The sequence below is a fragment of the Salvelinus fontinalis genome, unplaced genomic scaffold (genome assembly GCF_029448725.1).
Source record: "Salvelinus fontinalis isolate EN_2023a unplaced genomic scaffold, ASM2944872v1 scaffold_0004, whole genome shotgun sequence".
NCBI classification, from domain to species: domain Eukaryota; kingdom Metazoa; phylum Chordata; class Actinopteri; order Salmoniformes; family Salmonidae; genus Salvelinus; species Salvelinus fontinalis.
Window position 1 is genome coordinate 1,760,545 of NW_026600213.1, and position 24,299 is coordinate 1,784,843.

General features: G+C 44.7%; 2 protein-coding genes across 2 annotated transcripts; both read right to left on the minus strand.

Moving 5' to 3' along the window:
* Positions 1–7,094: 7,094 nt before the first annotated feature.
* On the minus strand, positions 7,095–8,352 carry LOC129841931 (uncharacterized). Its single transcript, XM_055910303.1, has 2 exons — positions 8,150–8,352; positions 7,095–8,044 (listed from the first exon to the last, which is right to left on the minus strand). Exons 1-2 carry the CDS (start codon positions 8,190–8,192, stop codon positions 7,308–7,310), a joined length of 780 nt encoding a protein of 259 aa, XP_055766278.1. The 5' UTR covers positions 8,193–8,352; the 3' UTR covers positions 7,095–7,307.
* Positions 8,353–8,696: 344 nt separating this feature from the next.
* On the minus strand, positions 8,697–9,883 carry LOC129841958 (uncharacterized). Its single transcript, XM_055910324.1, has 2 exons — positions 9,547–9,883; positions 8,697–9,393 (listed from the first exon to the last, which is right to left on the minus strand). Exons 1-2 carry the CDS (start codon positions 9,828–9,830, stop codon positions 8,697–8,699), a joined length of 981 nt encoding a protein of 326 aa, XP_055766299.1. The 5' UTR covers positions 9,831–9,883.
* Between the last annotated feature and the right edge of the window lie 14,416 nt (positions 9,884–24,299).

A 24,299-nucleotide genomic window follows, 5' to 3' on the forward strand; every position in this document is an offset into this window, starting at 1 on the left:
CATTATTCTTTAGTTGTATTGTTTGTGTAAGTCATTGTATTCTAATGCTGATTGTAACCCTAAACCCCCTAGAAACAGCCTTATTCCTTGTCTGGACCTGCAAATGTCCCCAGTTGGTCCAATGTTTGTCAGTTTGCTATTCTTGCGTGGACTTCTGGTCCCCACAAGTATAGTTAAACATGTCCACTCTCACACTCGAACACACACAATCTACACACACATTATTCTTTAGGAATATTGTTGTATTTAATATTTGTGTGAATGTTTTTGCTTGGTTACTTGTCGTGTTTTATGGTAATTTTTGTTGGATTGTACCTCAACTTTAAAGGAGCTAATAGTATTTAAGTATTTCTGTGCCGCGTAGGTTTATTTTGTTTGCCTTGTTTGTCTGATTTCAGCTCATTGACGCGTTGCAGAATGACAACTCCCAACCCTTTCAGAACAGCAGGGACACGGATGGATCAGATTCCAACTTGAAAGAAGATGTGGAGACCGTGTCTGTGTCTTCCAGCCCCAAACCCACGGTAAGAGAACCCCAAACCCACGGTAAGAGAGCCCCAAACCCACGGTAAGAGAGCCCCAAACCCACGGTAAGAGAGCCCCAAACCCACGGTAAGAGAGCCCCAAACCCACGGTAAGAGAACCCCAAACCCACGGTAAGAGAGCCCCAAACCCACGGTAAGAGAACTTGAATGATGGCCACAGTCGATCGTTGATCCCCCTTTAAATTGTCTATCAGCCTAACTCCCCAGTTATTATAGCCCCTAGCGTATTCACCTAGATCAGGGCTATTCAACCTAACTCCCCAGTTATTATAGCCCCTAGCGTATTCACCTAGATCAGGGCTATTCAACTATATTCTTACAGTTGGCAGATTTGAAAAAGGTTATTTACTGGGGACCAGACATTTTTCACATGCGATTGCTTTTCCTAAGACCGGTATGAACCACTTTTTTGGCCGACTTATAACACAGTTGACCTGCATTACATTCTTCATACATAGCTTTGTTTTTGATTTTTATTTACACATAGGAAACCTTTTATGCATGGCATATGTCAGCTGACCAGCATCACATTCCATTCTGTATTTATTTAATTTCATTCTTTCCTGTTTTACACAATTTATTTTGAACATAAAAAACACACAAGTGTTTCCCTTCGAATGGAAGAAATTGCACTTTGGGAGAGAGCAGAAAAGTGCAACCCGCCGGTATGAAGATTCACATTTGACAGGAAGAAACAGTGTTTGTTTTCATGTGAGAGAAGCTGGATTTACACGTGTCTGTTTAGGAATTATTCTGCAATAATATGCTCAGTCCAAAACGTTGCACAGCCCGCAGACTGAAGTGCCTGCCTCAGATAAGATGTTTGCACGTCTCCGAACTCTAGGTAGAGGGAACCCTTGTCATGTGACATTGGCACCTTAGCATTCGCAGAGAAGTCTCCCCGTCGCATCGGTATAGAAAGGATCCCTAACAAACTGCATCACCTTTGTGGGGAGACTAAACTCATCAAATCATGTTGCAACGCTATCTTTCAGCTTAACTGAAAACTCTGACATTACTGGTGTCATCTGTACTCGGGATGGCTTTATTAGGCTGGACAAAGGACATTTTTAACAACGCTTTTTTCTGGTAAAAATGAGTTCATTGCATCCGTCGTGGAGCCCAGTTTCATAATATTACCATATGTCCCAGTTGCTTGCTTTAGTTTTGAAGTAATCGTGAAAAAACAGGCCTTATTTTAGGGCATTTTTCACCCTGCCATCTCCTATTAGTTCTACTGAGCACCGTGGCACCAACTCACCTTCTGAACGTTCTATTCCCAGCCCATTGTTCTGCATCACAATGCCATCTCCTATTAGTTCTACTGAGCACCGTGGCACCAACTCGCGTTCCGAACGTTCTATTCCCAGCCCATTGTTCTGCATCACAATGCCATCTCCTATTAGTTCTACTGAGCACCGTGGCACCAACTCACCTTCTGAACGTTCTATTCCCAGCCCATTGTTCTGCATCACAATGCCATCTCCTATTAGTTCTACTGAGCACCGTGGCACCAACTCACCTTCTGAACGTTCTATTCCCAGCCCATGGTTCTACGTCACAATGCCTGCATTGCTATTGTTGGCAATGAGACCTGCCAACGTTGGTAGTTAAAAGGTCAACCACAACAAGAAGTTACTCATGGAACTCTGAGGTCGTCCCATTGTTTCCTATGGGGAAATATAGGTATGTCTGTCTATTTTGCTAAATATCTCGCAATGTGTATATTTAGATTTTTTTCTTCTCAAATTGGACACCATTGGACACCTCTTTCTAATCATGTAAGGCTGGGCAGCGTACTCCGTTGTCATCCAACGCCCCGATAATACCTGTTGCCCTTGGAGCGCTGAGCTCCCCCCATTGTTTTCCTATGGAGAGGCATGCTGGTGTCGTGTCTTTACTGTCATTAAATTGAAGACTTATAGTTTTTATCAAAGATTCTCTGTAATTAGTTATAGGATATATAGTTATAGTTAGGAGAAGAGCAAATCCCTCATGAGTTGGGCTACTAAATGAGCCCACAAGAGCCTAACTACTGAGTTCTTATTGCTAATGTTTTTATTTCATATATTTGAATGTATTGTATATTTAGTTAACTCTTGATGTATGCAACAAGTGCACTGCATTCCAGTGCAATTGGTGTTAGACTATAAATGTGTATTTGTGAAAGTGAAATAGTAAATGTGATAATAGAAAAAAATAAACTCATATTGATCTATGACTTTAGTAAAGTTCTTACCATAGGTTTTGGGCTGGACGACAATTCAGTTTTGATGACCTGAAATAAGTGAACCAAGACAACAATTAGACATCAATTACATCTTAGTAGTTAAGAGACACTGTCTACATCACAACATATTGCATGACAGGGTAGTGAATTGCTCATCCTCCCGGCTCTTCCAAGATGGGTGGTAATTTCATCTAGCATCTTTAAAAAAAAAAAGGTTCCTCACCTGTGTTCTCCATGGCCAGTCTGAATCACCGTAACTATAAGTCAACTCTTCGCCAGCTGCAATATCTCGAGTCGCGAAGAGGCACAAGTGTGGCTCATCGTTTGCTTGTATGGCCTTCATTTTGAGATTGAGTCTTTAGTGATCATCATTAACGAGTCTCCCAAGGGAGGAGTCTTCTTCAGATGCATCAATGCTGCATAGAAACATAACATGTCACAGTTTAATGAAGATATTGCAGCACAGGGTTTCTATTCCAGAAAAGGGGCAGAAAAGTCCCTAACTGTTGTTTAACAAAGGAGTGCAGATGCTCTGATAGCGAACCAGTTGGTTTGAAGACTAATATTGTTCCTGTCTGTTTAGGTCACGGACAAGGTCAAATTAGTATCTGGGCCTGAGATAGGCCAACAGTGCATATTGTGCCACCAACCATTTAAATGTCTGTCTCCATTTTAATGTTGTTGCTTTTTTTAGATCTCAAAAGGCATTAATATGTTTATTTTGTTCTCATCAATCCTACTTACCACCATGTTCTTCCTTTCCATTGGAAATCAAAAAGAAACACCTTTGCAGAATCATTGTACTGATCAGCTCGGACCTCGCCCTCCTGTTGTGTGAGCAGTTCACCTCGGTACTCCACAACAAAGTCTCCTTTGGATATGAATTCAGTGGCAAAAACTCCCCGTCCTTAGCAGACACAAAATACAAACATTAATTGCATTGTGCTTGTCAATTATTACAGAGAATAATCACTGTCTGGAGGTCCACTCCGGTCACATGATCACCCCATTCAACTTGCCAAGCTTCTCCAAAAACAACTGTTCTCATAAAATGACCTCACACTGTCTAAAAGTGATCTCACACATATCACTGCCAATCAAAATGAGGTTCAGGTGTGCAGCAGGGGGTTTAGGGAGGGGGATGCGCTGCTCTGTCTTTCAAGAGGCTAGATTCAGTTGTCACTCTGTCTTCTAAACCAATGATTGGTTTTCAAGGTGGGCCTTTTCAGGTGGAAGGAGATTTCAGATGGAGCATCGTGTGACTGTAGTGGACCTTTAAGAATCCTATGACCATAATACAAAGACATGGCTATTCCTTTAAACCTTTTTTCCTGGGTGACTGTGCCCATATATCCCAATTCACTGTTTCCCACTAACCTCTAAAATGTACACCTGATTCATCTAATTCATAGCTGTCATATTTAGGACTGTCAGAAATATATTCAATCTTCACCTTACCTTTAAAGATATTGATAAAACGCTGGTAAAGTACTGGTTTATCAATGTTTGATCTGATGTGATGCTCTGCATCCTCCATGGCCCGGAGTCGCCTGGAAGATCTCTCCGTCAGGCCAACTCAAATCCTTAATCTGTGGAATAAAGCAGACATTATAAACTGGGTAGTTTGGGTCCTGGATGTTGATTGACTGAAACTGTGGTATATTTAAGAAATAAGGCACCTCAGGGGTTTGTGGTATATGGCCAATATACCAAGGCTAAGGGCTGTAACCAGGCAGGCACTCCGCGTTGCCTCTTACGTAAGAACAGTCCTCAACCTTTCCTTGTGCTTTACTGCTTAACTATACCAAGGCTGTCAGACAATCAACATTCATGGCTTAACCTACAATTTATAAGAGACATAATGTATGTTTGTTAGATGACTACAAAACAAGCACGTTAGAAGCAGTAAAAAATTCCATCTGTGACTTTCCCTCTTCCACTCTGCTATGAGATGCAAGGTGGGGTGCACAACCCCTGGTTTCCAGCCAGCCAACTTTAGCTCGCTAAACTAACACCATCTAATGTTATCAAACTGCTACCGTCTCAAGTTCATCTATGGGGATCACGTGTCCCATTTAGCTGTCTATGCATGTTACTTATAACCACACTGGTAGAATTGACTGAAATAGCCATAAAATATCAGTCTCTTTATCAACAGTTATGTTAACTAATCAAGCTACCCGCCCAAATGTCAACAAAATTGGCTCACTAGTGCATTAGCTAGATAGTGAGCTAACATTAGCACTAGCAACAAACAAGCTAACTAGGCTAACATAGTTCATAAACCAATACAACGATTTATGGTGGTGGAATTGTACTACAGCATGAAAATAACTTTCCATATCATTTCAATTCTTGAAAATATGATATTGCTCACCTTTCTTTTAGGAACAGCGGGGACCTGCAGATGGGCCGCCCGGTGTTAACGGACGAGCTTCTCCAGATGAAAGTGATTTTCCCTCTCTGGCTCTGCGCGGTAAAGTGGAGTGGGGGAGGGGAATCACAACGTGGGGACAGAGATAGTCATATAGGGGACGTGTCACCACAGTGGTGTGTGTGCATCTGTCAAGGCGCTGGAATCCTATACAATCGACATGACTGATGTTGATATTTCACTTGTGTACTAAATATTCTATAGACCTAAGAAATAGGCTAATACATTGCAAAATGAATGCATTTCCCTCGGCCTATAGGTCATAGGAAACTTCAAGACACCAAAATGTACATTTTAAGGATTCAGAAATTGTATTGATTGATCCAGAAACACATAGGAATAAGGTGAATAGGCCTTGGCTATTTTCTGACATAGGAAGGGCTGGCTTACCTGAGCTATTGCCCCTGGGCCCCGGAGAAATACAACAATATACACTATGTAGTATATATTTATGTTTTACTGCAACCGCCAACCACAGGGGGATTCAGGAGCCCACTCTCAATGAGCGTAGAGGCCTGCTGCTGCGGACACTTTGTTATTTGTCAGATGGGGAGGAGAGGAGGTAGGGGGGACACTTGTTTAATTAATTGATTAATAAAAATAAACTGCATAATAAATAAATGTGACTAGTAAAATGTGTGATTCAGGAGCTGGGACCAAGCCCGTAGGGGGCCCAAGGGGCAAAACAAATACAAAATAAATACTTTTTACAATTATTATTATTTTTTTAATCCAACCACAGGAGCCCGCTCTCAATGTTTAAAATACAACAGAGCATAATTTAGCCAAAGAGGATCAATAGTTTCTACAAAAATAACTATCAAAAAGGCATACAGTACATGTACTGTATCTGCCAAAATAAAAGAAACACCAACATAAAGTGTATTAAACGCATAGTTAAAATGAAATGAAATCAAATTGTATTTGTCAACTGCATCAAACACAACAGGTGTAGGCATTACCTTGAAATGCTTACTTACAAACCCTTACTTACGTAGGCCCAGGAGTCCACGTCCCGATGGATAGGGATCAACCCGTAACGCTCGTAGTCCACGTTGTCAGACTGACCCCTTTCACGACGACTAAGCTCACGTGTTCTAAACATATCTAATCCGTAGGAGCTCCCTCTGTCTTTCAAAGCAGCTTCCGCAAGCTCCTTCTCGCAACGGAACATACGTTCCCTGGACACGCTCGCGGTGGCTCTCGTCATCTCCCTTCTCGGTCCTATCGGATAGCCCAAGGTGTCTGTACTGTCAAGCGTTTGATGTCTGGTTAACGATACCAACGTGCTTTCTCGTATACTTACAAAGTCCGTAGCTTATGAACCGAGCCTCCAGCATGTTCTGGATGCTGTTTAGAGCCTTATGTTGTCTGTGTAGCAACAGGCTGAGACAGGCTAACAACCCTGAGCAACCTAAACCCAGGTGGTGGTTATTACCACTACTACCAGGACGACAGCGACGATGAGGACAGCGACCACGACAGTGATACCATATACCCCACTACCCTATCACATGGAAAGACCAGCAGGATCACTGACATAGGGAGGCGAGTAGCACCTTCCTTTGTAAGTTCTAAATAGACAGTACACAGATAGATCCCTGTGCTGAATGAAATAGCTTCTGATTCCTCTGGCGGTGATAACGGACCCTGGCCGCGTAGAACCAAGGCTGGGAATACAACACAGAACCAGTGTCTACTGAGTAATCCACATAGATGTGCACCCGATCATAGGCAGTTCATTCTCAATTACTGTCACATCAATTGTCTTTCAAAATGTGGTGTCGCTGTCATCTTTCAAATAAACACAACCAAGATATATGTATATGCAAGACATATTTTATTTCAAGGCAATAGATATATAAGGCTGGCTGATACAAAAGGGTATACACATTACCCAGGTGTAATATGGTCAATTAAAGTAAGGTATAAAATCGTAAACACGTGACATTGAGAACATCACCATATTAATTTTTATCAGTCAGGGCCCATTGTCAAACAAGACCTAAAATAACCTTTAGGCATCATGTCACCACACGGTCCCACATGTAGACTCTTGTAGGCTGAGGTAACACTATACAAACATCATTGCTCTACTTTAAAGGAAGCTGTAACACTCTGTGGTTGTGGACATGTGAGTGAGACCAATACCATCATCGCCACTGTTGTGGTAGGAGCTAAACTCCTCAACAATATCGATGTAATTACCTCCTGAATTACCATCTGAGGGGCGTGTGGACATGCTGTTGGCATTCCTGCCATTGAAACAGTAATTACTATCATCTTTGGTCCGTTGCTGGGCCAGGTGAGGTGTTACTGTTTCCATCCCAATCCTGGTGGCCAACAAAGCTATGACATGGACCAAAGTAGGACCTTCACTAGGTTTACAATCTAACACCATGTTAAGCTGCCTGTCTGGTGGGGACCCGTACTGAGCTGTAAACCACCTACACAGATAGAATACCATTCGTCTAAACTCTATGCTTGAGGTATGGTTCTTCAGTGTGCTGTCAACCAGTGTGAATACCTTAGGCTGCCCTCTGCTGGGCATTGAAGTGCACCACATAGTTAAAATAATCTGTTTCTTCAGAACAAAACAGCACCAATGAAACTTGTAGGACCCTAGTGACACATTGAACAATCTTGGCAAGGAGTCATCGGGCCCGATCATGTTCGCCGTTTTGGGAAGGGTCCGGGTTCCCACCACGACGTGATCCCAGAAACCAGGTATATGAGGGATGCAGACATATCTGCAGGCCACCTCTTCTGGCATTGCTTCGTTTACCCAGTACTTGAAGGACATGGTGTCATTCACTGTGATGAGATGGTTGAACGCTGCGCGGGAAGAGAACACTGTCAGTCCAGCTACATGATCAGGGCTCGTCATTGTAGTATAACATAGACATAGACAGATATATCTATACATGGAAATATACATACCTATTCGCAGGGTGTCAACTCCAGAGGATTGCTCCTCATTCATAATCAGCTGCACATGGACGTTGACCTTCTTGTCAGTCTTGAACTTATCATCTATGTTGAGTTCCAGATCCCAGTCTCCTACATTCTCCAGAGCAGGGAAAATTGGCAAGGGTGTGGTGCTTAGAGTGGTATCTCTCTCTCTCTCTCTCTCTCTCTGTCTCTCTCTCTCTGTCTCTCTCTCTCTATCCCCCCCCCTCTCTCTCTCTGTCTCTCTCTCTCTCTCTCTCCTCTATCCCCCCCCCCTCTCTCTCTCTCTCTGTCTCTCTCTCTCTCACTCTCTCGCTCTCTGTCTCTCTATCTCCTCTATCCCCCCCCTCTCTGTCTCTCTCTCTCTCTCTCTCTCTCTCTGTCTCTCTCTCTCCTTGTGGATGACATATTGTGTAGGCTACAACCACGTTGTTGACTGTAACACAGTGTGCATAATACACAGCCACAAGCACATTGTATGGGCCTGTTCAGCTGAATCAAGTAGGTGTTACATATGACCGCTCTGTTGAACTTCTTTCTACACGTGGCGCTGTGATGAAATCATCTGTTTCATCACAGGGATTATCATCGCAATGGACGACACGGTAGCCCCGTCGCTGTACAGGTTATATCGGCTGGGACCAGGCACGGATTCTTCATAGGTGACAGCTGCTTCGGATTGTGGTGGTGTGGGGAACAATGTCCTTTGCGACTGTAAAGATGTCACTGGCTTGGGTTTGCACACGTTGAACCCTTGTATGTCAACAGTCTGCTGTGGAGTTTCAGGCACTTGAGATGCTGGTTGTTGGGGATGTAGGACCCGGGCCTCCTGCTGCGGCACTTGATGAAACGTTTCCAGATGCACCTCAACCTGCTGGGGCTCTAGAGGCTGTGCCGACTGTTGTTGTTGAAAGACATATTCACCACAGACCCTCTCAAGAGCAGCCATGGAGTTCTCTGGGTACCCGAGAGGGGCCATGTCACCAATACAGGCGTTGAAGGTGCTGAGTTCCACATCTGTAAGCTGGGTTACCTCATTACAGATGGCGCTTGAAGGTGGTTTCATAGTGGGAAGGGGATCGGTTGTAGCAGAAAATATTGAACCTGGACAAGAGTCAACGTTCCACTGTGGCCTACTGAAATGTGGCTTGGATGCTTGGGACACTTCACTCTCTTGAAAGGCATTTGCATATTCCACATCGGTTAGCATATCATCCGGAGCTCTCTCGGTACCCCTGTAACACAAGGCAGAAACAAGTCACCCCTCTACCCAAAGGCAATAGATTACTATTCAGTAATAACATAAGGCAGAAACAAGTCACCCCTCTACCCAAAGGCAATACATTACTATTCAGTAATAACACAATGTGTGTGATAGTTACACTTACGTGACACATGTCATGCTATCCAGGGCAGCAGTAACCTCCTCTGATGTATCACACCCAGACATGGCTGTGATGCTATCCAGGGCAGCAGTAACCTCCTCTGATGTATCACACCCAGACATGGCTGTGATGCTATCCACGGCAGTCTGAAGCTCCTTTGAGGTAGCACATCCGGCCCTGTTTACGTGCTCTGTCGCAGAGACAACTTCATCAGCCCTATCTTGATACCCAGGCGCAGCTAATACAATTGCATGGTCAACTCTACATTCAGGCACATTGTGAGACATTTCACATGTTTCACCAATAGGTTGTTGGAACGATGGTTCAGTTGTAGACTGGGGCTTGGTTACAGCAGACACTACCTCCTTGGTCTGAGTCTCATCAGAGTCTGGCTCCTTGGTCTGAGTCTCATCAGAGTCTGGCTCCTTGGTCTGAGTCTCATCAGAGTCTGGCTCCATGGTCTGAGTCTCATCAGTCTGGCTCCTTGGTCTGAGTCTCATCAGAGTCTGGCTCCTTGGTCTGAGTCTCATCAGAGTCTGGCTCCTTGGTCTGAGTCTCATCAGAGTCTGGCTCCTTGGTCTGAGTCTCATCAGAGTCTGGCTCCTTGGTCTGAGTCTCATCAGAGTCTGGCTCCTTGGTCTGAGTCTCATCAGAGTCTGGCTCCTTGGTCTGAGTCTCATCAGTCTGGCTCCTTGGTCTGAGTCTCATCAGAGTCTGGCTCCTTGGTCTGAGTCTCATCAGTCTGGCTCCTTGGTCTGAGTCTCATCAGTCTGGCTCCTTGGTCTGAGTCTCATCAGTCTGGCTCCTTGGTCTGAGTCTCATCAGAGTCTGGCTCCTTGGTCTGAGTCTCATCAGAGTCTGGCTCCTTGGTCTGAGTCTCATCAGAGTCTGGCTCCTTGGTCTGAGTCTCATCAGAGTCTGGCTCCTTGGTCTGAGTCTCATCAGTCTGGCTCCTTGGTCTGAGTCTCATCAGTCTGGCTCCTTGGTCTGAGTCTCATCAGAGTCTGGCTCCTTGGTCTGAGTCTCATCAGTCTGGCTCCTTGGTCTGAGTCTCATCAGAGTCTGGCTCCTTGGTCTGAGTCTCATCAGTCTGGCTCCTTGGTCTGAGTCTCATCAGAGTCTGGCTCCTTGGTCTGAGTCTCATCAGTCTGGCTCCTTGGTCTGAGTCTCATCAGTCTGGCTCCTTGGTCTGAGTCTCATCAGTCTGGCTCCTTGGTCTGAGTCTCATCAGAGTCTGGCTCCTTGGTCTGAGTCTCATCAGAGTCTGGCTCCTTGGTCTGAGTCTCATCAGAGTCTGGCTCCTTGGTCTGAGTCTCATCAGAGTCTGGCTCCTTGGTCTGAGTCTCATCAGTCTGGCTCCTTGGTCTGAGTCACAGCAGATTATGGGGTCTGAGTCTCTGCAGACACAGTCTCAGCAGACACTACATCATTGGCCTGAGTCTCATCAGAGTCTGGCTCCTGGGTCTGCGTCTCATCAGAGTCTGGCTCCTTGGTCTGAGTCTCATCAGTCTGGCTCCTTGGTCTGAGTCTCATCAGAGTCTGGCTCCTTGGTCTGAGTCTCATCAGAGTCTGGCTCCTTGGTCTGAGTCTCATCAGAGTCTGGCTCCTTGGTCTGAGTCTCATCAGTCTGGCTCCTTGGTCTGAGTCTCATCAGAGTCTGGCTCCTTGGTCTGAGTCTCATCAGTCTGGCTCCTTGGTCTGAGTCTCATCAGAGTCTGGCTCCTTGGTCTGAGTCTCATCAGTCTGGCTCCTTGGTCTGAGTCTCATCAGAGTCTGGCTCCTTGGTCTGAGTCTCATCAGTCTGGCTCCTTGGTCTGAGTCTCATCAGTCTGGCTCCTTGGTCTGAGTCTCATCAGTCTGGCTCCTTGGTCTGAGTCTCATCAGAGTCTGGCTCCTTGGTCTGAGTCTCATCAGAGTCTGGCTCCTTGGTCTGAGTCTCATCAGAGTCTGGCTCCTTGGTCTGAGTCTCATCAGAGTCTGGCTCCTTGGTCTGAGTCTCATCAGTCTGGCTCCTTGGTCTGAGTCACAGCAGATTATGGGGTCTGAGTCTCTGCACACACAGTCTCAGCAGACACTACATCATTGGCCTGAGTCTCATCAGAGTCTGGCTCCTGGGTCTGCGTCTCAGCAGAGGTAGCCCCGGCTGGGGCCGACACAGGCTCTGTGTCATCTGTGGTGGGGGAATTAGGCACAGTGCATACCGTCCCAGAACAGGCAGCATCCTCTGTATACTGATACTGTGGCTCAGCAGATACACATGGTTCAGTATCAGGGTCTTGTTGGACTCCAGCCACTCTGGTACTTTTTTGTTTGATAGGTACACTATGTTTGACTGGAGAGGATACCCTTTCCGCGACATGTTTGGGTACAGAATTGTGACAGTCCTCCTTGTCATCATCGCTAGTGTGAACAGAGTCACTGGAGGAACTTGTGTTGCTTTCATCTCCGCTATCATCTGTACCGGGTTCTCTAGGTACTTTAGCCCCGATTCCACTGCTGGAGTCATCGCTTTCATCTCCGCTATCATCTGTACCGGGTTCTCTAGGTACTTTAGCCCCGATTCCACTGCTGGAGTCATCGCTTTCGTCTCCGCTATCATCTGTACCAGGTTCTGTAGGTACTTTAGCCCTGATTCCACTGCTGGAGTCATCGCTTTCATCTCCGCTATCATCTGCACCGGGTTCTGTAGGTACTTTAGCCCCGATTCCACTGCTGGAGTCATCGCTTTCATCTCCGCTATCATCTGCACCGGGTTCTCTAGGTAGGTTAACCTCCTCATTGGTAGCTGTGACATGGTGTAGAACCGCTGATGTGCTATTGTCTACTTCTTCACTGTTGTTTGGTCTCCTGTTGAACATCCAGGTCCTCTTTCTGTAACTCCCCTTAAGGCTGGACTGAGAACCAGGTTGATTGTAGGACATGTCGACCGCTCTATTCTTAATATTGTCCAGATCCCCACGTTTTTGATGTGGGCCAGTGGGCGATCTATGCGATCTAGGCATGCTGCGGCTTTGTGAAGCAAACCTGTTTTCATATCTGCCAATCTTTGCTGATGCGACGCTGCTACCAAGACCACCGTTGCGGCCGCTGCTACAGGAGACTTCGGGACACAACCTTTGAGCATTAAGGCCTGTATTGGGTTCTTTGCTTCGCCTACGGTTGACAGAACTATGGGTCATGTCTCTGCTGCCGCTGGTGGTGTGAGCTCGGCTGTGGTCCCTGGGAGACTGGGCCCCGACGCTGTCCCTTTGGGGATGGGACCGACGGCTGCCCCTGGTGGGCTGGGGCCGTCTCCTGACATTGTCATGATGTCCGTGTCTCTCACCAGTCTTGCGTTGTGTTTTGGCAGGTTGTCCTTCACAGGGATCCATTCCAGAGGTATACGGCGTTTCACCTTTGCTGTAGTAGGAGCGTGACAAACGTTTTGTGGCCGTTTGTTGTACCGAGTTGGCGGTCCATTGTAACCCTTGGTCTTCGGTGACAGTCCTATGACATGACTACCTTGTTGTAACCTGTTTTTGTCAGACCTACATCTTAAGTCAAAGGGTTGGGGGTGTCTAGGGTACACAGGTACATTGTGTGGAACCAGAAGGTCGTGTTGATATGTGTTGTGGTCCTCTGTGTCATACAGCCTGTCATTAGAGGCTCTTTCATGCCACCTTCTCTGCTGTATGTTGCCCAAGGGAGAGGGTGTAGATTCCCTCAACTGTGTATATTCCTCAACTCTTAGGCCCATATTGGGATGCTGGTAGTACCATTCGCCTCTGTTATTGTATGTTGAATAAACGTCATGTGACATTCTATCTTTTCTTTCTAATTCTTGTTGTTTTGTAAAGTACTTCACACTAGCACTGGACCATGTCCATGTTTCAGCTGCAAATATACACTGAATTTTCCACTGTCTGTGTAACTAATCTTATATATGTAGCTGAGGCTCCTCCTAAAAGCTTCAAGGCCGTTTGAAGTAATCACCACAATGTGTCATCAGGTAGACTATATGTATCCTGTTTCACTGCTTAGGTGTCAACCTGAGGTGACCTAGTTTCAATGTCTCACTGTGGGTTGTGTATCCAACCACTGCTGTTTCTACGGGCTTCCGATACGTCCAACCACTGCTGAATTGTCCATTCCGATGTTATGCACATAACCTCGAATCGTCCAATAACTCCTGAGTCGCCCAACCGCTGTTCATCTAACATCGCTCATACAATCCAATCAGAGCTGACACCTCCGGCCGCAGCTGGGTCTTCCACCCCCTGTTCATCTAACATTGCTCATACAATCCAATCAGAGCTGACACCTCCGGCCGCAGCTGGGTCTTCCAACCGCTGTTATGCAGATGAAACTCACACTTTCCAAGTACAGATGACTCACCCAACTAATGTTATCTCCATGGGGCTCCAACACCCAGAGCAAGGTAGATCGTCCAACCACTGTTATGTATATGGAGCCCCAACACCAAGGTAGATCGTCCAACCACTGTTATGTATATGGGGCTCCAACACCAAGGTAGATCGTCCAACCACTGTTATGTATATGGAGCTCGGAACATCCAACGCCGGGGGGGTTCAGCTGTTATGTCAATGAAGCTCAGACTGTCCAAGTGTGAATGATTCACCCAGCTACTGCTATCTCCATGGTGAGCAAACATCCACACCAGATAGGTCATTCTATTAGCTATGTCAACTACAGAATAACAAGCTTTTCTGTTTGGGAGTCTAAGGTGGGAGCTGTTAGTAGCTGATTGACTTTGGACCTGTTGCCGTGCCACCCAAACACGATCTGGTGTAAACAAGGTAACCTTATCTATAAGGCATGTTTGTTCATCCAGCTCATTTGTGATGTGAACAGATAAAGGCGACCTGCATGGGAAAGTGTCTACCGGTTAGACATTTAAATGATGGTAAGTGATAATGATGACTCTACAAATAAATGGTCACAGGTCTACTAAAACAGTATCAAGATATCAGGTAAGTGCAGTAATTACGCCATAATCCATGCCACTGAGTCACTGAAACAACCAGGAATAACACCATAATCCTACTACTGCCACTGAGTAACTGAAACAACCAGGAATAACATCATTTATTTGTTGGCAGGTAAAATATTTGGATGTTGTTACTGGTACAAAGTGTAATTACAAAAAGGCTGTACTTCACTATAATGAAAGTTGTACTCTACTTAGCCCGTTTGTGTGTGTAGAGACATGCACAGTATACATTGTTGTCACTCAGGTTTATTGACCAGTTTATCACAAAAACAAAGCAGTGGAACATATCAGCTATAGAGACATGTTGCAATGGCACATTTATAGACCTAATACTGTTCAGTGTAGTAAAACCAGTTCATCATTGACTACATATCCTAGGGACTGAGGATATGTACGTTTTCAACTGGTCTGCCAGGCTGTTTTGGTTCATTTCCCTCAGTGTTTTGTAAATGGTATCCAGGTAACTGGTCATGTTGAACATGTTCCTTCAGCACTTTTGCAAGGTCAGTTGCGTTTCTGATAAGCTCCGCCGTGCTGCTTGGTAGTTTCAATGTCCATATGAATCTTTTCAACTGTCCTCTGTCAAGGTCGCAAAGTATATTCAACACCTTCTCTGTCACCTTGATGTTTATTGATAACCTTGCCGCGTCTAGCGAAGGCCACAGGTTGTAGCTGACTTGAGGTGTGAGTACAGTCACTGTCTTTGACTCGCTTCACCAGGTCATTGCGACCGATTTTCTTGAGCAGGGTGTTCAACCCTGCCCATGCTGCAGCTCCGTAATGCAATGCCATAACATCTGCCAACCCGGTTCTATCTGTCACATATTGCAGGTCCAGAGCACTGATGTGGTGTCGATGCGTGATCTCTATCTCGCTCATAACAAACTTCATCTTCTCAATATCATCACGGGTTATATTGTCCCAAAAAATGGAGACTATTTCCTTAGGTGACATAACATTACCATTACCTACTGAGGATGATCCAGGGTAATTTTCCCATGTTGCCATCAAGCTATTACTAGTAATACCTCCCTTACTTCTGGCAGTGTCAATCAGGGCCCGGGCCTTGTCATGAGTACCTCCTATAGACTGGATACTGTCCAACTCTCCATTGTTTAGCATCCTTTGTGCAAAGAGAACATCTGCAAAGAGTATCGGCTCTTCGGTATGTGACACAGGAACAGCTTGTTGAAATATACAACTGCACGTTGGCACTGCTAGACCTCTGCTTATGACAAACTTTAGTGTTCTGTGTTTTAGAGAAACATCATGACCAACTTTAGTGTTCTGTGTTTTAGAGAAACATCATACCCAACTTTAGTCTTTACTATTTTAGAGAAACATCATGACCAACTTTAGTGTTTACTGTTTTAGAGAAACATCATGACCAACTTTAGTGTTCTGTGATTCAGAGAAACATCATGACCAACTTTAGCCTTTACTGTTTTAGAGAAACATCATGACCAACTTTAGTGTTCTGTGTTTTAGAGAAACATCATGACCAACTTTAGTGTTCTGTGTTTTAGAGAAACATCATGACCAACTTTAGTCTTTACTGTTTTAGAGAAACATCATGACCAGCTTTAGTGTTCTGTGTTTTAGAGAAACATCATGACCAACTTTAGTGTTCTGTGTTTTAGAGAAACATCATGACCAACTTTAGTGTTCTGTGTTTTAGAGAAACATCATGACCAACTTTAGTGTTCTGTGTTTTAGAGAAACATCATGACCAACTTTAGTCTTTACTGTTTTAGAGAAACATCATGACCAGCTTTAGTGTTCTGTGTTTTAGAGAAACATCATGACCAACTTTAGTGTTTATTGTTTTAGAGAAACATCATGACCAACTTTAGTGTTTACTGTTTTAGAGAAACATCATGACCAACTTTAGTGTTCTGTGTTTTAGAGAAACATCATGACCAACTTTAGTGTTCTGTGTTTCAGAGAAACATCATGACCAACTTTAGTGTTTATTGTTTCAGAGAAACATCATGACCAACTTTAGTGTTTATTGTTTTAGAGAAACATCATGACCAACTTTAGTGTTTACTGTTTTAGAGAAACATCATGACCAACTTTAGTGTTCTGTGTTTTAGAGAAACATCATGACCAACTTTAGTGTTCTGTGTTTCAGAGAAACATCATGACCAACTTTAGTGTCCTGTGTTTCTGAGAAACATCATGACCAACTTTAGTCTTTACTGTTTCAGAGAAACATCATGACCAACTTTAGTCTTTACTGTTTTAGAGAAACATCATGACCAACTTTAGTGTTCTGTGTTTTAGAGAAACATCATGACCAACTTTAGTGTTCTGTGTTTTAGAGAAACATCATGACCAACTTTAGTCTTTACTGTTTTAGAGAAACATCATGACCAACTTTAGTGTTCTGTGTTTCAGAGAAACATCATGACCAACTTTAGTGTTCTGTGTTTCAGAGAAAAATCATGACCAACTTTAGTCTTTACTGTTTTAGAGAAACATCATGACCAACTTTAGTGTTCTGTGTTTTAGAGAAACATCATGACCAACTTTAGTGTTCTGTGTTTCAGAGAAACATCATGACCAACTTTAGTGTTCTGTGTTTCAGAGAAAAATCATGACCAACTTTAGTCTTTACTGTTTTAGAGAAACATCATGACCAACTTTAGTGTTCTGTGTTTTAGAGAAACATCATGACCAACTTTAGTGTTCTGTGTTTCAGAGAAACATCACGACCAACTTTAGTGTTCGGTGTTTTTAGAGAAACATCATGACCAACTTTAGTGTTCTGTGTTTTAGAGAAACATCATGACCAACTTTAGTGTTCTGTGTTTTAGAGAAACATCATGACCAACTTTAGTCTTTACTGTTTTAGAGAAACATCATGACCAACTTTAGTCTTTACTGTTTTAGAGAAACATCATGACCAACTTTAGTCTTTACTGTTTTAGAGAAACATCATGACCAACTTTAGTGTTCTGTTTTAGAGAAACATCATGACCAACTTTAGTGTTCTGTGTTTTAGAGAAACATCATGACCAACTTTAGTGTTCTGTGTTTTAGAGAAACATCATGACCAACTTTAGTGTTCTGTGTTTTAGAGAAACATCATGACCAACTTTAGTCTTTACTGTTTTAGAGAAACATCATGACCAGCTTTAGTGTTCTGTGTTTTAGAGAAACATCATGACCAACTTTAGTGTTTATTGTTTTAGAGAAACATCATGACCAACTTTAGTGTTTACTGTTTTAGAGAAACATCATGACCAACTTTAGTGTTCTGTGTTTTAGAGAAACATCATGACCAACTTTAGTGTTCTGTGTTTCAGAGAAACATCATGACCAACTTTAGTGTTTATTGTTTCAGAGAAACATCATGACCAACTTTAGTGTTTATTGTTTTAGAGAAACATCATGACCAACTTTAGTGTTTACTGTTTTAGAGAAACATCATGACCAACTTTAGTGTTCTGTGTTTTAGAGAAACATCATGACCAACTTTAGTGTTCTGTGTTTCAGAGAAACATCATGACCAACTTTAGTGTCCTGTGTTTCTGAGAAACATCATGACCAACTTTAGTCTTTACTGTTTCAGAGAAACATCATGACCAACTTTAGTCTTTACTGTTTTAGAGAAACATCATGACCAACTTTAGTGTTCTGTGTTTTAGAGAAACATCATGACCAACTTTAGTGTTCTGTGTTTTAGAGAAACATCATGACCAACTTTAGTCTTTACTGTTTTAGAGAAACATCATGACCAACTTTAGTGTTCTGTGTTTCAGAGAAACATCATGACCAACTTTAGTGTTCTGTGTTTCAGAGAAAAATCATGACCAACTTTAGTCTTTACTGTTTTAGAGAAACATCATGACCAACTTTAGTGTTCTGTGTTTTAGAGAAACATCATGACCAACTTTAGTGTTCTGTGTTTCAGAGAAACATCATGACCAACTTTAGTGTTCTGTGTTTCAGAGAAAAATCATGACCAACTTTAGTCTTTACTGTTTTAGAGAAACATCATGACCAACTTTAGTGTTCTGTGTTTTAGAGAAACATCATGACCAACTTTAGTGTTCTGTGTTTCAGAGAAACATCACGACCAACTTTAGTGTTCGGTGTTTTTAGAGAAACATCATGACCAACTTTAGTGTTCTGTGTTTTAGAGAAACATCATGACCAACTTTAGTGTTCTGTGTTTTAGAGAAACATCATGACCAACTTTAGTCTTTACTGTTTTAGAGAAACATCATGACCAACTTTAGTCTTTACTGTTTTAGAGAAACATCATGACCAACTTTAGTCTTTACTGTTTTAGAGAAACATCATGACCAACTTTAGTGTTCTGTTTTAGAGAAACATCATGACCAACTTTAGTGTTCTGTGTTTTAGAGAAACAACCTCCACACATCCTCTCTCTCCCCTCCCTCTCTCTCTTTCCCTCTGTTCTGACTCTCTACCCTCCCTCTCTCTCTTTCCCTCTGTTCTGACTCTCTACCCTCCCTCTCTCTCTTTCCCTCTGTTCTGACTCTCTACCCTCCCTCTCTCTCTCTTTCCCTCTGTTCTGACTCTCTCCCCTCCCTCTCTCTCTTTCCCTCTGTTCTGACTCTCTCCCCTCCCTCTCTCTCTCTTTCCCTCTGTTCTGACTCTCTCCCCTCCCTCTCTCTCTCTCTTTCCCTCTGTTCTGACTCTCTACCCTCCCTCTCTCTCTTTCCCTCTGTTCTGACTCCCTCTCTCTCTCTCTTTCCCTCTGTTCTGACTCTCTACCCTTCCTCTCTCTCTTTCCCTCTGTTCTGACTCTCTCCCCTCCTTCTCTTTCCCTCTGTTCTGACTCTCTCCCCTCCCTCTCTCTCTCCCCCTCAGGGCTCCAGATCCTCTATCAGTTCTGACTCTCTACCCTCCCAGTATAGTATACACAGACTGGACAACAGGACAATGATCCTAAGCCCGGACTTGAACCCGATCTAACATCTCTGGAGAGACATGAAAATAGCTGTACAGCTACGCTCCCCATCCAACCTGACAGAGCTTGAGAGGATCTGCAGAGGAGAATGGGAGAAACTCCCCAAATACAGGTGTGCCAAGCTTGTAGCGTCATACCCAAGAAGACTCAAGGCTGTAATCGCTGCCAAAGGTGTTTCAACAAAGTACTGAGTAAAGGGTCTGAATACTTATGTAAATGTGATATCTAAGTTTTTAAATAAATATGTGCACACATAAAATAAACAGTTTTTGCTTTGTAATTCTGGGTTATTGTGTGTAGATTGATGAGGGGGAAAAACAATGTAATCCATTTTAGAATAAGGCTGTAACGTGACAAAATGTGTAAAAAGTCAAGGGGTCTGAATACTTTCTGAATGCCCTGTATATCAGTATATTAGACTCTCTCTCTCTCTGCAGTGATGTTGTTTTCATCACTTCTGGTTTAACACTGACATCAAGTGGTGATTGTCCAAACTGCACCCCAGTTAAGATAAAAAAAAGTGTGGGAGAGAGAGAAGAGAGCAGACCACAGAGAGAGAGCCGAGAGAGCAGACAGCAGAGAGAAGAGAGCAGAAAGAGGCAGAGAGCAGGCTGAGAGAGAAGAGAGGAGAGCAGAGAGAGCAGAGAGCAGGGAAAAGAGAAAGCAGAGAGCAGAGAAAATAGAGAAGAGAGGGTGAGAGCAGAGAGAGAGCAGGCTGAGAGAGCAGAGAGCATTAGAGAGCATTAGAGAGAGAGGGAGAGACCGGAGAGCAGGCTGAGAGAGCAGAGAGACAACAGAAAGAGAGAGATCAGAGAGAGCAGAGAAAAGAGAGAGCGCAGCAGAGCAGAGAACAGAGAGAGCAGAGCTCAAAGAGAAGAGAGAGAGCAGAGAAAGAAGAGTAGAGAAAAGAGAGGGAGAGAGAGCAGGGTGAGAGAGAGAGAGCAGAGAGAGCAGAGGGAGAGAGCTGAGAGCAGAGAGAGCTGAGCGAGCAGAGCATAGAGAGAGAGAGCAGAGACAGAGCAGAGAGTAGGCTGAGAGAGCAAAGAGAGAGAGGAGAGGGCAGAGTGAGAGAGAGAGCAGAGACCAGAGAGAGAGAAGAGAGCAGGCTGAGAAAGCAAAGAGAGTGAGAGAGCAGAGAGAGCAGAGAGAGAGCAGAGAGGGAGCAGAGAGGGAGCAGAGAGATAGAGCAGAGGGAGATAGAGCAGAGAGGGCAGAGAGAGCAGAGAGAGAGAAAGCAGAGAGTGAGAGAGAGGGAAGAGAGCAGAAAAAGAGCAGAGAGTAGGCTGAGAGTGCAGAGAGAGAGAGCAGAGTGAGAGAGAGAGAGCAGAGGGAGAGAGATAGCAGAGAGAGAGCGAGCAGAGAGCAGGCTGAGAGAGCAGAGAGAGAGCAGAGAGAGCAGAGAGCAGGCTGAAAGAGCAGAAAGCAGGCTGAGAAAGCAAAGAGAGAGAGAGAGAGCAGAGGGCAAAGAGAGAGAGCAGAGATCAGAGAGAGAGAGAGCAGAGACAGAGAGAAGGCTGAGAGAGAAAAGAGAGAGAGCAGAGAGGAGAGGGCAGAGGAGAGAGAGAGCAGACACCAGAGAGAGAGCAGAGAGCAGGCTGAGAAAGCAAAGAGAGAGCAGAGAGAGGGCAGAGAGAGCAGAGCAAAAAGAGCAGAGGGAGAGAGAGCAGAGAGTGCTGAGAGAGCAGAGAGAGCGAGAGCAGAGAGAGAGCAGAGACTGAGATAGCAGAGAGAGAGCAGAAGGCAGAGAGAGCTGAGCGAGCAGAGCACAGAGAGAGCATAGAGAGAGAGCAGAGAGAGAGGGGAGAGGGCAGAGTGAGAGAGAGAGCAGAGGGAGCAGAGAGCAGGCTGAGAAAGCAAAGAGAGAGAGAGCAGAGAGAGCAGAGAGAGAGGGGAGAGGGCAGAGTGAGAGAGAGAGCAGAGGGAGAGAGAGAGCAGAGAGCAGGCTGAGAAAGCAAAGAGTGAGAGAGCAGAGAGAGAGCAGAGAAGGCAGAGAGAAGAGGGCAGAGAGAGAGAGCAGAGAACAGAGAGCAGAGCGAGCAGAGAGAGAGAGCAGAGAGAGAGCAGAGAAAAGAGAGAACAGCAGAGCGAGCAGAGAGCAGAGAGAGAGAAGAGAGAGCAGAGGGCAGAGAAAAGAGAGATAGAGCAGAGAGAGCAGAGGGAGAGAGCAGAGAGAAGAGAGAGAGCAGAGAAAGAGTAGAGAGAGCAGAGAAAAGAGAGAGAGCAGAGAACAGAGAGAGAGCAGAGAACAGAGAGAGAGCAGAGAACAGAGAGAGAGCAGAGAACAGAGAGAGAGCAGAGAACAGAGAGAGAGCAGGCTGAGAGAGAAGAGAGAGCAGAGAGAAGGCAGAGAGAGGAGAGAAAAGAGAGAACAGCAGAGAGAGAGAGAGAACTCTGTTGCTATAGTGACCCTGCATCACAACACTCTGTTACTATAGTAACCCTGCATCACAACACTCTGTTGTACAATTTGTTTAATTCAATTCCACATATTTAATTGTTTTGTACTTCATTTCATATTAGTTTCATGTTTCAACCAGTCGCAGGTTAACGTCAACCTGACAGAGGAAATGTAACATCAATAACCAAACTGTTTTCACAATTAACATGCTTTTCTTGTTTCAAGTATGTTTTATTATGAAAAGTACAATATATCCTTGTATACTTGTACAACTATGGAGCGTATGTCCATATATAATTATACAATTTGTTATTCAACATAAAAGACAACAAATGATCACACTGATATTTTAACAGTGTTATTGTCACAATTATAGGAAGACACGCATGTGTGTGTGTGTGTGTGTCCACTGTGTTTGTATGTGTCCAGTGTGTGTGTGTGTTTGTTTGTCCAGTGTGTGTTTGTTTGTCCAGTGTGTGTGTGTGTGTGTCCAGTGTGTGTGTGAGTGTCCAGTGTGTGTGTGTGTGTGTCCAGTGTGTGTGTGAGTGTCCAGTGTGTGTGTGTGAGTCCAGTGTGTGTGTGTGAGTCCAGTGTGTGTGTGTGTCCAGTGTGTGTGTATGTGTGTGTCCAGTGTGTGTGTATGTGTGTGTCCAGTGTGTGTGTATGTGTGTGTCCAGTATGTGTGTGTCCAGCAGGTGTGTGTGTGTGTGTGTGTGTGTTTGTTCAGTGTGTGTGTCTGTTTGTCCAGTGTGTTTGTCCAGTGTGTATGTGTGTGTGTGTGTGTGTGAGTCCAGTAAGTGTGTGTGTGTGTGAGTCCAATGTGAGTGTGTGTGTGTCCAGTGTGTGTGTGTGTGTATCCAGTGTGTGTGTGTGTGTGTGTGTGTGTGTGTGTGTGTGTGTGTGTGTGTGTGTGTGTGTGTGTGTGTGTGTGTGTGTGTGAGTCCAGTGTGTGTGTGTGTGTGTCCAGTGTCTGTGTGTCCAGTGTGTGGCCAGTCTGTGTCTGTGAGTCCAGTGTGTGTGTGTGTGTGTGTGTCCAGTGTGTGTGTGTGTGTGTGTTTGTCCAGTGTGTGTGTGTGTGTTTGTCCAGTGTGTGTCTGTGTGTGTGTGTGTTTGTCCAGTGTGTGTATGTGTCCAGTGTGTGTTTGTCCAGTGTGTGTGTGTGTGTGTGTGTTTGTCCAGTGTGTATGTGTGTTTGTCCAGTGTGTGTGTGTGTGTGTGTGTGTGTGTGTGTGTGTGTGTGTGTGTGTGTGCGCGTGTGTGTTTGTCCAGTGTGTGTGTGTCCAGTCTGTGTGTGTGTGTCTTCAGTCTGTGTGTGTGTGTCCAGTGTGTGTGTGTGTGTGTGTGTGTCCAGTGTGTGTGTGTGTGTGTGTGTGTCCAGTGTGTGTGTGTGTCCAGTCTGTGTGTAGTGTGTGTGTCCAGTGTGTGTGTCTGTGTGTGTGTTTGTGTGTATGTGTCCAGTGTGTGTTTGTCCAGTGTGTATGTGTGTTTGTCCAGTGGGTGTGTGTGTGTGTGTGTGTGTGTTTGTCCAGTGTGTATGTGTGTTTGTCCAGTGTGTGTGTGTGTGTGTGTGTGTGTGTGTGTGTGTGTGTGTGTGTGTGTGTGTGTGTGTGTTTGTCCAGTGTGTGTGTGTCCAGTCTGTGGTGTGTCCAGTGTGTGTGTGTGTCTTCAGTCTGTGTGTGTGTGTGTCCAGTGTGTGTGTGTGTGTGTGTGTCCAGTGTGTGTGTGTGTGTGTGTGTCCAGTGTGTGTGTGTGTCCAGTCTGTGTGTAGTGTGTGTGTCCAGTGTGTGTGTGTGTGTCCAGTCTGTGTGTAGTGTGTGTGTGTGTCCAGTGTGTGTGTGTGTGTGTGTGTGTGTGTGTGTGTGTGTGTCCAGTGTGTGTGTGTGTCCAGCAGGTTTGTGTGTCCAGTGTGTGTGAGTCCAGTGTGTGTGTGAGTCCAGTGTGTGTGTGTGTGTGTGTGTGTGTGTGTGTGTGTGTGTGTGTCCAGTGTGTGTGTGTGTCCAGCAGGTTTGTGTGTCCAGTGTGTGTTTGTTCAGTGTGTGTGTGTGTTTGTCCAGTGTGTGTGTGTGTGTCCAATGTGTGTGTGTGTGTCCAATGTGTGTGTGTGTGTGTGTGTCCAGTGTGTGTGTGTGTCCAATGTGTGTGTGTGTGTGTCCTGTGTGTGTGTTTGTCCAGTGTGTGTGAGTCCAGTGTCTGTGAGTCCAGTGTGTGTGTGTGTGTCCAGTCTGTGTGTGTCCAATGTGTGTGTGTGTGTGTCCAGTCTGTGTGTCCAGTGTGTGTGTGTCCAGTGTGTGTGTGAGTCCAGTGTGTGTGTGTCCAGTCTGTGTGTGTCCAGTGTGTGTGTGTCCAGTATGTGTGTGTCCAGTCTGTGTTTGTCCTGTGTGTGTGCAGTGTGTGTGTGTCCAGTGTGTGTGTGTCCAGTGTGT

Excerpts from the sequence above, each read along its gene's own strand:
- LOC129841958 (XM_055910324.1), bottom strand. The coding sequence starts at position 9,830 with ATGTCTCACAATGTGCCTGAATGTAGAGTTGACCATGCAATTGTATTA. Across the intron at positions 9,394-9,546 it reads GATAGCATGACATGTGTCAC|GGGTACCGAGAGAGCTCCGG; the intron begins GTAAGTGTAACT and ends CTTGTGTTACAG.
- LOC129841931 (XM_055910303.1), bottom strand. The coding sequence starts at position 8,192 with ATGAATGAGGAGCAATCCTCTGGAGTTGACACCCTGCGAATAG. Across the intron at positions 8,045-8,149 it reads AGTTGACACCCTGCGAATAG|CGTTCAACCATCTCATCACA; the intron begins GTATGTATATTT and ends CTTCCCGCGCAG.